At 44.8% G+C, this 14,539-nt stretch overlaps 1 protein-coding gene across 2 annotated transcripts in view; it reads left to right on the forward strand.

The window, feature by feature from the left end:
* Positions 1-4,584: 4,584 nt before the first annotated feature.
* Positions 4,585-14,539, forward strand: part of B4GALT5 (beta-1,4-galactosyltransferase 5) — a 57,084-nt gene continuing 47,129 nt past the window's right edge. Inside the window, exon 1 of one of the 2 annotated variants that reach the window (XM_081196543.1) lies at positions 4,585-4,615. In XM_081196543.1, the coding sequence (XP_081052669.1) occupies positions 4,600-4,615 (16 nt within the window). In that variant the 5' untranslated portion in view covers positions 4,585-4,599. Of the gene's footprint in view, positions 4,616-7,506; positions 7,992-14,539 lie in introns of those variants that run through there. The other variant, XM_081196542.1, reaches the window with a different exon arrangement.

Genomic DNA, 14,539 nt, shown 5'->3' on the forward strand with positions numbered 1-14,539 from the left:
CAAGGTCATCCATTGAGGGGGGATTTGAACCCTGCACTCCCAGGTCCTAGTCCAACACTCTAACCACTACATCCCTAAATTTCTGGACCCAGCTGTAGTAATGCTGCATCAGCCTTGAAAGTGATAGTGCTGTGAATCTAGCACAGGCTGCTGTGTGCTTTGCTTGTGCGCCCCAGTCATCATACCTGCTCAGTTACAAACCTATGAAACAGGTATTACCTCCAAAAGGAGGAATCTTTCCTGTAAATTTGTCCTGCAGCTCTCTGCTGCTGGAGAGATCTACAGAGTGTGAAACTACCAGTATATATTACAGGCTGGACATTTGGGGAAGTTAGATAACCCCACCTAGAGAAGCACTTCCTTAAAAAATGCCTACATCATGTAGGGCACATTTATCACTAGACAAACTGATTATATCACAGGGCTCTACTGCTACACATCTGGACAGAAGATTTCCCTGCCACATGAATTTAGCTAAGAATTACTTTTCATCTTCTCAACACTGTTGTTTTATACCTTCATGTTCCTTTTGAAGTCAGCCTAAAATCTCAGAAGCCTTTGGGTGCACAAGGTCAAAGTGAACCTGGTACGAAAATGATGCCCTGGTGATTCACTATTTGGAAATCCAGGTCAAAAGAGGAACACAATGTAAAGTAGCAATTAAGTCTTTGCTTGCCTTTAATTGCACCTGAGTGCCCATGTGTATATGTTCCTCTAACAACCGTACCGCACCTCTACGAATCATGTTGCCGGGGCCAGACAATGCTCTTGGTAACAGGCAGCCAGGTCAGGCTTGGCAGCATCCAAACCCAGACACCACACAGGAGACAGGGGGCCGGACTTGGATTTCTGGGCATGTGTGATCCCAGTGCAATTCATCACTCAGACATGAAACTCAGTGGGTGACATTGACAGGTCACAATTACTCAGCCTAACCTATCTCACTGGGTTGTTATGGGGATAACAGGAGGGTGATGCAGACACTGCCCTGTGCTCCTTGGAAGAAATGCAGGGGGAAATGTAATTGATAAACAGCACCTCCCAGCAGTTTCACAAGCAGCAGTTTCAGAACTGAGTTGCAGGCAAAGCCAGCCCTTTCCTTCAGATATGTGCGTGCATGCAAAATAGATAGACTATTTAAGATATATGATCATACTGCGTCGGGTATTCAGATGAGGATTTCTCCCCCTTCCTGTTCCCATGCTGCTTTCCACTGTAAATCTCTTCCCACACCCCGGCAGCTGCTATTTTGCCCCGTAGGAAATACTTACGGGTTATGTTTATGCTTATTCAATCAGATTTGCTTCCAGGGAAGTTTACAAAATTTGATTCCAGAGCAGAGTACATTAAAACATTGTTTTCCAATAGAATGTGAGTGGAGGGAAACTCTGCTTGAACACAATCAAACACTGCTGAGGGTTCTTCATCGAACTACCTAGTGGCAGTGAAGACAGCAAAGATAAGGTCGCCATATTTCAACAAGTAAAAACCAGGACACCCCAAAAGTTGTTGAGCTTGCAGTCTGGACCCTTGCACATCTTAGCTGATAACAAGTAGCAAGGAAGAGACAGCTGGCTGGGACAGGGATGGTCCCTGCCTGCTTGAAGGAAGCAGTGGTAGAACCAGTCCTTAAGAAACCCTCCCTGGACTTGGAAATCTAACAAACTACTGGTCAGTTGCTTTCCCCCTTTTGGGGCAAGATTCTTGAGCGGGGGGCAGGGGAGGGAGATCAGATCCAGGCAGTCTTGGATGAAACTGATTTTCTAGCTCCATTTCAATTGGGGTTAGGCCAGTTTTGGCACAGAAACTGTTTTAGTTGCCCTGTATAATGACCTCTGTCAAGAGCAAGACAGGGGAAATGTGTCCCTGCTAATTCTCCTCAACCTATCAGCTGCTTTCAATACTATGGACCACAGTATCCTTCTGGAGCAGCTGTCTGAGTTAGGGGTGGGTGGCATTGCTTTGCTGTGGTTCCAGTGCTACTTAGATGATTGTTTCAAGAGGGTGATGCTCAGAAAGTGCTCTTCGGCCCCATGGAACCTTCAACGTGGGTTAGATTCCATTTGTGGAATCTTTTCCCCAAGGAGGTTTGGGGGGACACCTTCAAGTACAGTGGTACCTCTGGTTAAGAACTTAATTCATTCTGGAGGTGCGTTCTGAACCTGAAACTGTTCTTAACCTGAGGTACCACTTTAGCTAATGGGGTCTTGCGCTGCTGCTGCACCGCCGGAGCACGATTTCTGTTCTCATTCTGAAGCAAAGTTCTTAACCCAAGGTACTATTTCTGGATTAGCGGAGTCTGTAACTTGAAGCATCTGTAACCTGAAGCGTCTGTAACCCGAGGTACCACTGTACACACCTTTAAGTGCCAGGTGAAATCATTCCTCTTCAACCAAGCTTTTGGCTGGTTAATATCTATATCAGGGCAGCCCATCTGTTCTGCACACACACCCCGGTCAGTTATTTAGTGATAGCAAATCTGTGTATTAGTAGCAGGTAGAAGGAATAACAATGCTGCCCCTTTCAGAAAAGGTAGTGCCTTTCCCCCTTTTTAGACCCCAAGGCAGGTTGGGAAATGTAGGCACAGCAATAGTCTACTTTCTATTGGCTCTGCCAGAGAGTGGGAAAATATCTCCCTTCTATTGGCTCTGGCCAGAGCAGGAAGAAACATCCCTTCCTCCTTTGTAAACTAGTGGCAGTCTAGTTATCACAAACCCAAGAAGAAGGGTGAATTCACTTCGTCCTTACAGAGCTCCACAGAGAACTTCATAGAAAGCTTCTAACCATCTTCATTCAGAGCCATAGAACAGCCTATTGGAATGTGGGTAATATTTCTGCATGTGCCTTGATTATCTTCAATGAATCTATGTACGAGAGCTTTGGGGAGTCTTGTTAATACTATCAGAAAGAGAGCAAAATCTCCAGATGGTACAGTAAGGACAGTCTCTCTAACAAGAATTTGCATGTGTAAAGAAGAAAGTGGTTTACAAATCAGCCTTCCCTTTGTACATGTGAAACTAGCCCTGTTGGTCTCCCAGAGCAATTCACAAATGCAAACAATGTTTTAAAGTCTAAATCAGCAAGAAAAGTGCACCCTGCTTTTCCTAGCAAATTTATGCAACTCTGTAACTCTCAACACACAGGAAGCCTTCTCCATTGCAATTCCATGGAAGTGCTAATTCCCCATTGCAAAGCTCACATACCTTCTCAGGCAGCTAAACTGGAAGATTACAGGAATAAAACTAGAGAAAAAGGCACAGCTAAAAGCAGGGGTTAAAAAAAAAGAGCAAACTTCTTAAGGAAGATATTCCTATCCTTTCTGCCACAGCTAAGAGAGTCAAGGACTTTCAGCAGCAGTGTTACTATGTGGCTCAAAACTGCTATTGTGGTTTTAATATTCTAAATTCTGCAAGCCTTCTGAGAGGAGGAACTGACCCTTTTGACCACATGGCTAGGGCCTGCTTCCTCAGATCAGGCAAGATGCATCCATGCAACTCTAGTGGATGAACAAAAACTAGCACTCCAGCAAGTTTAGGAGCGCCATGACTTCCAATCTTTTCCAAAATTGACTATGAGGGATCAAACTGTGGGACTTGGCAGACATACTATTCAGGCTGGCAGCAGCTAAAAGAAATCAACAGCTTCCTGGCCTTGCGTGTCTTGATCAACACATGTCCCAGAAAGAAATCACAGCTAAGCTTCTGCTACCTCTACACGAAAGGTGGGGTACAGAGGTCACCACCTACAAAGAAAAGCATGGCGGTGCCTATCCCCCTTTCACAACCGTTTTTCCATTTGTCACACAGATCACGAAAGAAAGAAGTGACCCACAAACTGACTTGGCTGGATTCTATGGAAATTCTTAAAGGTAAAGGGACCCCTGACCATTAGGTCCAGTCGTGACTGACTCTGGGGTTGCGACGCTCATCTCTCTTTATTGGCCAAGGGAGCCAGCGTACAGCTTCAGGGTCATGTGGCCAGCATGACTAAGCTGCTTCTGGCAAACCAGAGCAGCGCATGGAAATGCCGTTTACCTTCCCGCTGGAAGGTGTTTATCTACTTGCACTTTGATGTGCTTTCGAACTGCTAGGTGGGCAGGAGCAGGGACCGAGCAACGGGAGCTCACCCGCTTGCGGGGATTCGAACCGCCGACCTTCTGATTGGCAAGTCCTGGGCTCTGTGGTTTAACCCACAGCGCCACCCGCGTCCCTCTATGGAGATTCTTACAAAGAATAAATCCACTAGGGACATCACACCCAAAGTAGTGCTTTCAGTGAGGAAGACAGACGTGTTAGATGATGCCAGCAAGCCCAAGATGGAGAAGTCGACAGAGTCAGCCTGTCCATTGCACAAGAAACCACACCCTTTGAACAAATGCAGAGAATTCAGAGAGGAGCCACTGGGAGAGTGGTAAGCCTTGCTAAAGGACCAAGGACCACATGGCAAAGGACTGTCTGACCAAGGTCAGGTGTCGTGAATGTAGCAGGGAGAAGCACCCAACTGACATACACCCAAATAGCTCTCCTCCAGCACACTCTTCAGGTTCTTCAGCTGAAGCAGCTCCAGCGGCAGTGGAAAGGACGCCAAAACCAGCTGCGAATGAGCAAGGACAGAGGTGGGTGTCCGCTGCACTCAGGTTTGTGGTGTGGAAAACGGTGGCCGGTCTTGCAATCAGGTAAGCCTGGCCAAGGTTTTCACTGCAGGGCATCTGGAGCAGGCTGTGAAGATGTATGTTGTATTGGATGGGCAAAGCAACCGAACCCTGGCTAGACCAGAGTTCTTCGACCTCTTCAGCTTGGGTGGGAAACAGATACAGTTCACTCTCAGTATGTGTGCTGGTGTCCAGAGCCAGGACTGACCTGCTGGGAGCCTGAAGGGCCCTGCCCTGCTTCTCTCCACCTGGCTTGGGGCGGGGCCTGACAGGCTCCATAAAGGAGTGCTTCTACGGCTGCTGGGCAGAGAGGGCTCCGTTTTTGTTTTTAAATTGCTTTTATGTTTTCTCTTTGTCATTTTAAATTGTGATTTCCGAGCACAATTCAAAGTGTTGGTGCTGACCTTTAAAGCCCTAAATGGCCTCGGTCCTGTATACCCGAAGGAGTGTCTCCACCCCCATCGTTCAGCCAGGACACTGAGGTCCAGCGCCGAGGGCCTTCTGAACCTCACCTCATTGCGAGAAGTGAGGTTACAGGGAACCAGACAGAGGGCCTTCTTGGTAGTGGCGCCCACCCCTTTCAACTCCGTAAAAAAATTAGACACAACTCCATATAAACAAGAACACAGAACGAGCCACTGAAAGATTCGGATACCAGGACAGTTAGCAGCGATAAACAAAGAGAGGCCAACTTATTTAAAAACAAAACAAAACAAGTCAAGCTTTCTTCACATATCTATGGTATATATCCAATGCTTCACTGTGAGACAAGATATTTAAATATATTCATTATGGTAAAAAGATCTACGTTACTTTCACAAATTTGGGTCTGTAAAAATTGCAGCAGTATTTCCTGATTAAGTTATGAAGAACCAAGTCAGATATAACTGTTAAATACTGGAATTTGACGGAGACTCTAAAAACATTACCGAGTGGTAGTACATGCACATGAGGCAAGCGAAAAGGGATGAAAAGCCATTTTGTCGATTTCATGGACAAGATGTTAGCGAACGTACATGCTGAACCCTTCACCACTGTGAAGAATTCTGGTACCTCCCATTCTTTGGTGTGTACCGTCCACAGAAACCTGGGCAGATCAGAGTAGTGATCGACTCCAGCGCCCAGTTCCAGGGCTTCTTACTGAACAAGGCTTTCCTCATCGGCTCGGACCTGACCAACAGGCTGGTCAGAGGTCTCCTCCGCTTCAGAAAGGAAGGCATAGCTGTCATGGCTGACATCCAACAAATGTTCTACTTCTTTCTCATGAGAGAAGACCACTGTAACTATCTGCGCTTCTTATGGTACAGTGACAAGCAGACATCCAGGAATACTGCATGAAATGGACCATCCCCGGCTATTGCAAACTATGGACCATACCAAACTGCAAAGATTGTAGAAGAGAAGTTTAGATAAGATGTGCACCAATTTATTGAAAGAGACTTTTACATGGATGACGGACTGAAGTCTGTACTCACTCCAGATGAGGCCATCAACCTGCTGAAGATTGCCTCAACTTGGGTTTCGTCTTGGGAAAAGCCAAGCTGTCACCACTCCAAGGACACTTCATGCCAAGGCTTGAGCTGTGTGGCGCCATGCTGGCAGTAGAACTGTCAGAGTTGATAGAAAAAGAATTGGGCCTCCAATTTGAGAATGTGACCTTTTACACAGACAAAAAGGTATTACACAACGAGAAAAGAAGGTTCTATGTGTATGTGAGCAACAGGGTGGAGCGTATTCGAAGGCCAACGCAGCTGGAACATGCAACATGGCAATATGTTCCTCCCAACCAAAATCCAGCGACCAAGCAACACGCTCCATTCCAGCATCTCAGCTTGCTGAGGCAACTTGACTAAAGGGCGCCAAGTTCCTCCTACATTCAGACTACTTAGCAGAGACCGAGGAGGCTGACTACAAACTCTTATCCCTGGACCAGGATGCTGATGTTCGGACTGAGGTCTCTTTAAAGAAAACAGGTCAAGGCAGAGCGACATCTGGGAACACGATGTTTCAAACACTTCTCCACTTAGACACTGCTTTTTTGGGGTATAACACACATCATACAGTTGGTGTGTCACCGGGATGAAGGGCCAACCTTGCTAGAGGAGCACTGCTCCTCTTATATCCTTTTGCATTTATTTATTTATTTGTGTGCCGCCCAATACCCATAGGTACAATATAAAAAGCACAAAACACATGATAAACATAATGAAAACGTGTGTGTGTGTTTTATGTATTTTGTTTCTATTATATACCTTGATGCTGCGAACTGCCCCGAGATCTTTAAGATGAAGCGCGGTATACAAATGTAACGAATAAATGAAAAATATAACAATATATTGAGTAAGGCAGCAAGGCGTACGTCTTAAGTGCAGATTTTTTTATTTTTATGTCAACCTACGTGTTTGCCCTTGACGTGTCCAGTACTGTATTAAACGCAGCGGAGGAATAATGAAAAGGAAGATGATAGTTAATAGGTAAACAACCTATTCCAAGCATAGTTTTTTTTTTTTGTTTTCGTTTTTAAATGCATGGATGGCCTGTATACCTGATGCCATTTTTTAATTAAAAAACAACAACGACGACGCTTGTGACAGGTTGTATAGATTGTATAATTAAAATTGATTTTGAGGGAAGAAAAAAAAAAAGTCTGAGGGAGGTCAAAAGCTACCGGTGTAACACCAGGGCTCAGCTTGGGCGAAGGGAGAGCGAGAGAGCGGCGACGCCTCCGCCTCCGCCTCCGGGCTCCTCCGTTTTGGGCCGTGAGGTGAGGCGCTCTGGGCGAGGGCCTGGCTCCGCCTCCCGCTGGCGCCTCCCACTCCCCGCCCCCTACAGCCTCTCTCCGCCGCCGGCTCCAGCCTCCGCCGCGACCACAGAGGAGGAGAAAAGGGGAGGCGAGGGAGGAGGACAAGAAAGAGGAGGAAGCGGGGGAGGGAAAAGAGAGGGAGAAAGGAGGGTGTTTATGAGGCGCCCTCGGAGGCCGGCTCTTCATTCATGCGGCGGCGGCGTTGGAGCCGAGGAGAGGCGCGCACGGAGCGAGAGAGAGGCGACTGAGGGAAAGGGAGGAGGAGCCGCCGCCGCCGCAGCTCCACAGCCAGCAGCAGCAGCAGGAACCTCAGTGCGCCGCCGCCTGCCTCAGCCCTCCCGCTCCTCCTGAGCCGGGCTGCCCTCGTCGTCCTCCTCCCGCGAACGGCGGCGGGGGCGCGGCGGGGCCGGACCATGCGGTGGCAGCGGAGCCCTCGGAGGCCCTGGAGGCTCCCTCGGCGCTCGCTGCTGGCCGCCCTCTTCTTCTTCTCGCTCTCCTCTTCCTTCCTCTACTTCGTCTATGTGGCGCCCGGCATCGGTGAGGAAAAGGGCGAAGCCCGGCGGGAGAATCCGTGAGGGAAACCTAGGGGGGGGGGGAGGTAGCGCGCGCGGGCGCGTTCTCGAGGGCCAGTCGCCTCAGGACCTGAAAGTGACCGTGTGTGGAGGGGGGGCATAAAATGGGGTGACGACTGCTTCATATATGTGGGGAGGGGGGAGCCCCAAGATGGAGCCCCCCTGCCTCCTTCCTGTGAGGAGAAGCATTGTGTGTGTGGGGGGGTGTCGCCTCTTCATCCCCCCCTCGCCTGAGTGGGTGGGTGTTTATTTTTTTGAGGAAAGGCGAGGAGCGTTCTCCCCCCTCCCACAACCACTTCCCTCCTAACGGTCGGGAAAGGGGAGGGGGCGAGCCGGATGTTTAGGGGTGCTGCTGCTGCCGGGCGGGAGGTGATGTGGAGTGAACAGCTCCCCCCCCCCCCAATGCTGCTCAGGCCCGGCTGACAAGCTGCGTGGTCTCGACTGCCGCAGCCTTGGGGCGGGATCTCAGGCATCCCCCCCCCCGCCGCCACAGCCATATCTCGCCCCCTCCCCTCCAAAGGTGTGTGCCTTGAGATTTGTGTGTAAAACAGCACATTTTCGTAGCCTACAGCCCCACCCCACAATATTATATGCAAATACAGAAACTTCGAGAGGATACCCCTAACCCACCTCTACACACACACACTCACACTGACCCCCCCCCCCGGCCTGGCTTGGGCCTGGCTAGTCTCCGTCTCCAGTACACCTCGCCGCCCGCTTTTCCCGCTCTCGCCCTCCCCGGTTCCGTTCTAAGAATCCGAGGCATTCATTTCCTCTCCTTTGCGCCCGCATAGAAAGGGGGGGGGGGTGAGGTATACTTTGCGTTGTTGTAGCGTGTCTCTGGTGTGGATCTATATTGCAGCATGTCCACAGTATTATTCCTGTTTATAAAACATAAAGTCCGTGCGTTTTGGTAGGCATCGACACTCTTGCAAGTATTATTTTTTTGGGCTTCTCGTTAATTTGGGGGTTCCGTATATCCCTGTGTGTGCTTTAAGAATAGTCTTTTGACACCAGTTCCTCCTTCCTGGCTATGAATTATCTCTTCCTTCATCTGTGTTCTCTCCCTCTCTCTCTCTCCCCCTCCCCGCCCCCCCCTTTGTATCCTGACCTTGACTAATTCACCATTTTATCCTCTCCCCTTCTACATACAAACAGAAGGAAGATGTTAGGTATATTTTCATGGGAGGTTGTGAAGAGTGATTGAGTGTAGATTTCCTTTTCCTTTCCTCCTGTAATCTGGGCGTTGGTGCCTCGTTTAAAAAGGCATAATGGAGGGAATTGGTCTGGTTGGCTAGGACCTCCACCTGAGTAATTCCCAAATGGATATGTTAAAAAGCATAGGTAAAACTTGCAGGTTGGGCCTTCCAGGTAGAGATTTGGCAGCAGGTTCAAATGCTTGGTGGTGATAGTAAAAAGCATTGAATGAATAATTAGTGATGTTGGTTGCCTTGCTCCTAAATACCATAAGGTACTGCTGTTTATGTAGTTAAGCTCATATTCTGCTGATTGTTAAATACCTATTATTAAACATCTATTATAAGGGACATTTTTCTGTTCACTTAAGCAAAAATTACTGCAGTTCATCTAATTGCTATCTCCTTGCAGATTTTACTTTCTGTGCTGTCATGTTTGTGGTCTTTTTATGTCTGGTGAGAGTGAAACAAAGTTTTATTATACTTTCGATCACCTGCCACATTGCTACTGTTACTGTCTAATGGAGTTTGGGATCAGATCATTCCTCTTGAGAATAACAGTATTTATTTAGGTCTTGGCTGTGTTTGAATTGACATACAATTAGGAAATTTGAGGGATACTTTGGATGGTTTTGCAGTAAGAATGTATTCATTTAATGCTAAATAGCAATTTCTTTTATATCACAGAAATGGTTCGCTGAGTATGTGAATGTTCCTGTATACAAGCTTTAGGACAGAATTTTGGTATTATTTCAGTTAGATACCATGATCTGACCCGTCTGGTGTTTCCCAAAGTGGTTGATGGTACTGTGCAGGGGATGAATAAAGATCTAGGGGCTGAAAAAGGCTCTTTGGGTGGGAAAGAAATTCACAACATAGTTTGAAAAAAATAGTTAGGAACTATGAGCTTCAGAAGTAAAGGGCATGGGAATATATACAGAGTGCCCTTCCCTTGCCAGTGAGGAGTCTCAGCATTTAATAAGGTGGTTCCAGATTATAATAATATTCCTTATATTGTACATTTTATGCTTCCTAATAGTGGTGATTGATTAAAAGGTTTTTGCTTACTGATATTTCTTGACCTGATTTCATTTATATTGTTAAGATTTTTGGTTGGGGTCAATGGCAATTTTATATGCTCATAAATGGGTCAGTGAACTCAGAAGTTTGGGAAATACAGATGTAAATAAACAGTTACCTCAAGGCAGTAACAGCCTAGAAATCCTTATGTTAGTATTCTGATATGACATATCTGGACACATGGAGAAGAAATGGCTTCTACCTCATGATCAAATTCTTTAAAAACATTTCTTTATTACTGTAGTGCTTTCCAAGGAATTTGCAGGTTTATGTTCCCCTTATAATGTTGGGTGCAAACTTTAGTAATATTTAATTTCTATTGTGATTGAATACTGATTTCGGTACCTTCCCTGCAGTATGAAGCCTGCCATTTGTAACATGTAATATTCATTTATTGTACAATGAGGCACCTGACCCTTAAAACAATGTAATAAACCTAGCTTTTTGAACCTAAAGGCTTCAGTAGTGTGGTGCAATCCTAACCCTCAGATTTGCTAGCTGGGAGATGTTAGGATGTGGCACTTCTCTCCCCCTTGCTTTCTTGCCCCTATTCAGCAACATAAATAACTTGTCCTGGCATATCTACTTACCATGAGGAGAAACCCTCTGGCAAAAGTTATGCTGGTGTAAAGAGTGGGGAATGGGCATGTTACAGGTGAGGAGAAGGATAAACAAAGTTACATGTCGTCCTAAATTCATTCTCTGGTCCCAAGCGCTTCACCAAAAATGCCAACATAAATTAATCACCCAATTGAAGGCATTGGAAAGGCAAAAAATGGTTAACACTGCCTCCCACACTCCTACAACCCCAACCCCTGGCCAGCAACAGTTAGGATATAGCTTCACCTATAGAGGAGATGGCAGGCATATCTGCCAGTTTAATATCACACAGAGTAGCTCGCTTAAATGTCAATTGATACTGAATGCATTAGTCATTGGTTACTTTAAGTAAACTAGTGATACTGCAGTTGCAGAAACCTAAGAATGAATTTATTGTTTGTTAAGAGTAGTTTTAAAACAACCTGAATCACTGTACCTTGCACTCAGTAAAATGTTAGAGCCACTGAAACTTGATGGCAAGCAGTTCAATTTAGCAAGGTTGTGATTTTTCTTCCCAGTTTGCATAGGCCATGTAAGTTATCAGTTTGCGTAACTATCAGGAAATTGTTTTTTATTAATGTGCACTGAAAATAATTAGTTTTTTAAAATAAAAAACACCTTTTTAAAGCAATCTAATAATAAACACTTCATAATAGTCATACTTGGCAAAGGAAATAACCAAACAGTCTAATATCTGCTATAAAACCAACACTTTTAACAACAACACACCTGCCTAACTATATCTATTTAAAAGAATATATTGGCACTTTTAAAAGGTCCCTGGTGTAGATCTCAGATGGCAAGACATTCTGTAAGCATAGTGCCAACACTGAAAAGTCTTTATTATATGGTAACGGCAATCTTATCCCAGAGAGGCAACACCAGGAAGACTTAATTGTTAGCATTGCCTCACAGATTGTGCTAAATGAACATCAAGTCCTGTAGGCATTATTCTTTTAGTACATATTTGCATTTGGGAGTAAACATTATACACTGGCACTTTTGGAAAAGCATACATAGGACTGGGCTATTAATCTTGTTCTTATAGCTTCAAAAATGTAATGTGAGATGTGTTCAACAGTCCACACTATTGAATTCACCAACTTGCCACTGTTGAGTGCATTAGTGAGATCACCTACCATTCTCATGAGTGTGAAGAAGAATAGGGTAATTTTGTTTACCTCAGACATAGTCTCACAGGGTCTGGGAAGGCAATATGTCCCCCAATCAACTCAGATTGTAGGTGGATATCCTACCCATAGCTGCACAGGTCCTTGGAAGCTCTCCACTGAAGACATCAACATTTTTTAGGGAGAGGGTTGGGGCAGTGCTGAATGCTAATTTGGGTTGACTGTCAATGGTGTCTAAATTATAGACTTATCTGTTACATATATGGAAGAGCAATTCCTTTCATAGTAACTACATTTTCCTACAGTATCATAAGATAGTTCAACTCTCTGTCCCATGGTTTTATTTTAGATGTGTTGTCCTTAGAGACACTCCTATTCATTAAAAGTTTTTGACTTGCTTTTCTTAATTTAATTCTCAGTATTGATGCTGCTGCTGGCAGTGAGCTTTGGCTTCCTCAGGCTATGTACCTCAGGCAAAGTCAGTTCTAGTAGGGGAAATATATCACAGGGATATTTCCACAGTCACAAACAAAATGTGATGCATGGAGTCTGTAAGCTTGTTTTTAAAATACCACAAAATGTTGTTCTTACTGCAGTAGAGTAATATGGTTACTCTCAGGAATTAGTGCTGCAGTAGACATTTCAGAGTCCTGAAATGGATAAGCAAAATAATTCATGGTGGCAAAATAACTAAGTTTAATAGCTAACTCACATCATGTGTTTTCCAAAGTTTACATCTAGAATTGGAGCTTGAAGGGAGCTGGACGGCATTCTCCCCCATAAAAAAGAATATGATGTGTTTAAAGCAGGACTATACAATGTATGAATTGCAAGCAAAATGCTGCCTATGAACCATATATTGTGGCTTGCATGTCTGCATTTTCTGCAAAGCAGGTTTGTATTTATAGGTTTAATGGTGTACTGTGCTTAGCAACTTGGTAGAGCACAAATTCTTCTTTTAATGAGAATGTCTTGCGACTGAGATCCTTAAGAGCAGGCAGCGCAAGACAGTATTGGGCAAGGAGTAGACGGCATTGGGCTAGATAGACCAATTGTTTAAGGTCGTTTCCTATGTTCAGGGTAGCTTAAAATGTTATTGAAAAATGCCAACCCAAGCCTTGAGAGCTGCGGGGGAAGCCCTTCTCATAGTCTAGTTAATTAGTGTAGCACACTGGCAGTAATTTGGAACAGTGAGTTCTCTGTACAGTGGTACCTCAGGTTAAGAACTTAATTCGTTCTGGAGGTCCGTTCTTAACCTGAAACTGTTCTTAACCTGAGGTACCACTTTAGCTAATGGGGCCTCCCGCTGCTGCCGCAGCACCATTTCTGTTCTCATCCTGAAGCAAAGTTCTTAACCTGAGGTACTATTTCTGGGTTAGTGGAGTCTGTAACCTGAAGTATTTGTAACCTGAAGCATCTGTAACCCGAGGTACCACTGTAGTAGTACCCTGGTTGTGGAATTCCTGCCCAAAAGAAATGCATTTGTCCCCTACATTGACAGGTTTCTGGTGCCAAATGTTGCTCTCTCCTTCAAACTTTTGGGAGTTAAATATATTTTTGGAGTGCAGCCATTGGTATGTTGTTATTGCTGCACTGAATTTGTTTATGATAGTAAATTGCTTTCATATGATCTTTTGTTAGTAATTTTTGTGTGACAGATGCATCTTTAAGGAACTATTTTATCACCCATCCAAATGAATGAAAAGTAGGTTAAATTGCAACCAATAACTACTTTCTTCACATGTACCCACTTAACAATGAATTTTCTTTTTTTTATATACATTTTTTAGATGTCTTAAATATGTTTTTAAAATTGTTTTATTGCTTGTTTGCTGCCCTGGGCTCCTTTGAGTAAGTAAGTGGGTGCCCTACTTTGTGTGTTCCTGCCAGGTTAGGTACAGGTGGTTATGAGTAAAAAGACCTTTTCAATTTTGGCACCCCAGAACAGAATGACCTTCATAGGGAGCTCACAGTGCCTACTTTCAATGTACTTGTGCCCTAGGTGGTCAAATTATTTCCCATGCCTTCTAAAGGCAATAGATTTTTTAAAAAAATACTATTTTCTACCCTGTACTTCATGTTTGTTTTTTAAAAGCTCCATCATGTTTTTATTACCCAGTGCATGTTTTTACTTTAGTCTCATTCTGCAAGCTCTAACAACTTTGTGAAATATTGAAAATAAATAAAAAGCACCAGACTCCCCCCCCCCGCCCACTTGTGATCATTTAGTGGATCAGGGAAGAGGGTCTTGTCTTCAATCTGGGGATTGGCCTAATTAGCTGGGTTTTCTCTTGGACCCTGATCCTTTCTTACAAATTATTTCAAGCTTGCAATCCTTCTTGAACTGTGTTAATGTGAACTGAATAAAGTTCATGCAATTGCTGACTGGGAATGTGTAATGCAAACTATTTTTCTAGCTTGATACCTAGATTTCAGAAAGAGAGAGAACTCACTTGAAACCTTTGGCTGGCTTTGAGAAATATCATAGTCTTAGTAGGCTACAAAGC

Source organism: Podarcis bocagei (assembly GCF_964188305.1).
Source record: "Podarcis bocagei genome assembly, chromosome: 5".
NCBI lineage: Eukaryota > Metazoa > Chordata > Lepidosauria > Squamata > Lacertidae > Podarcis > Podarcis bocagei.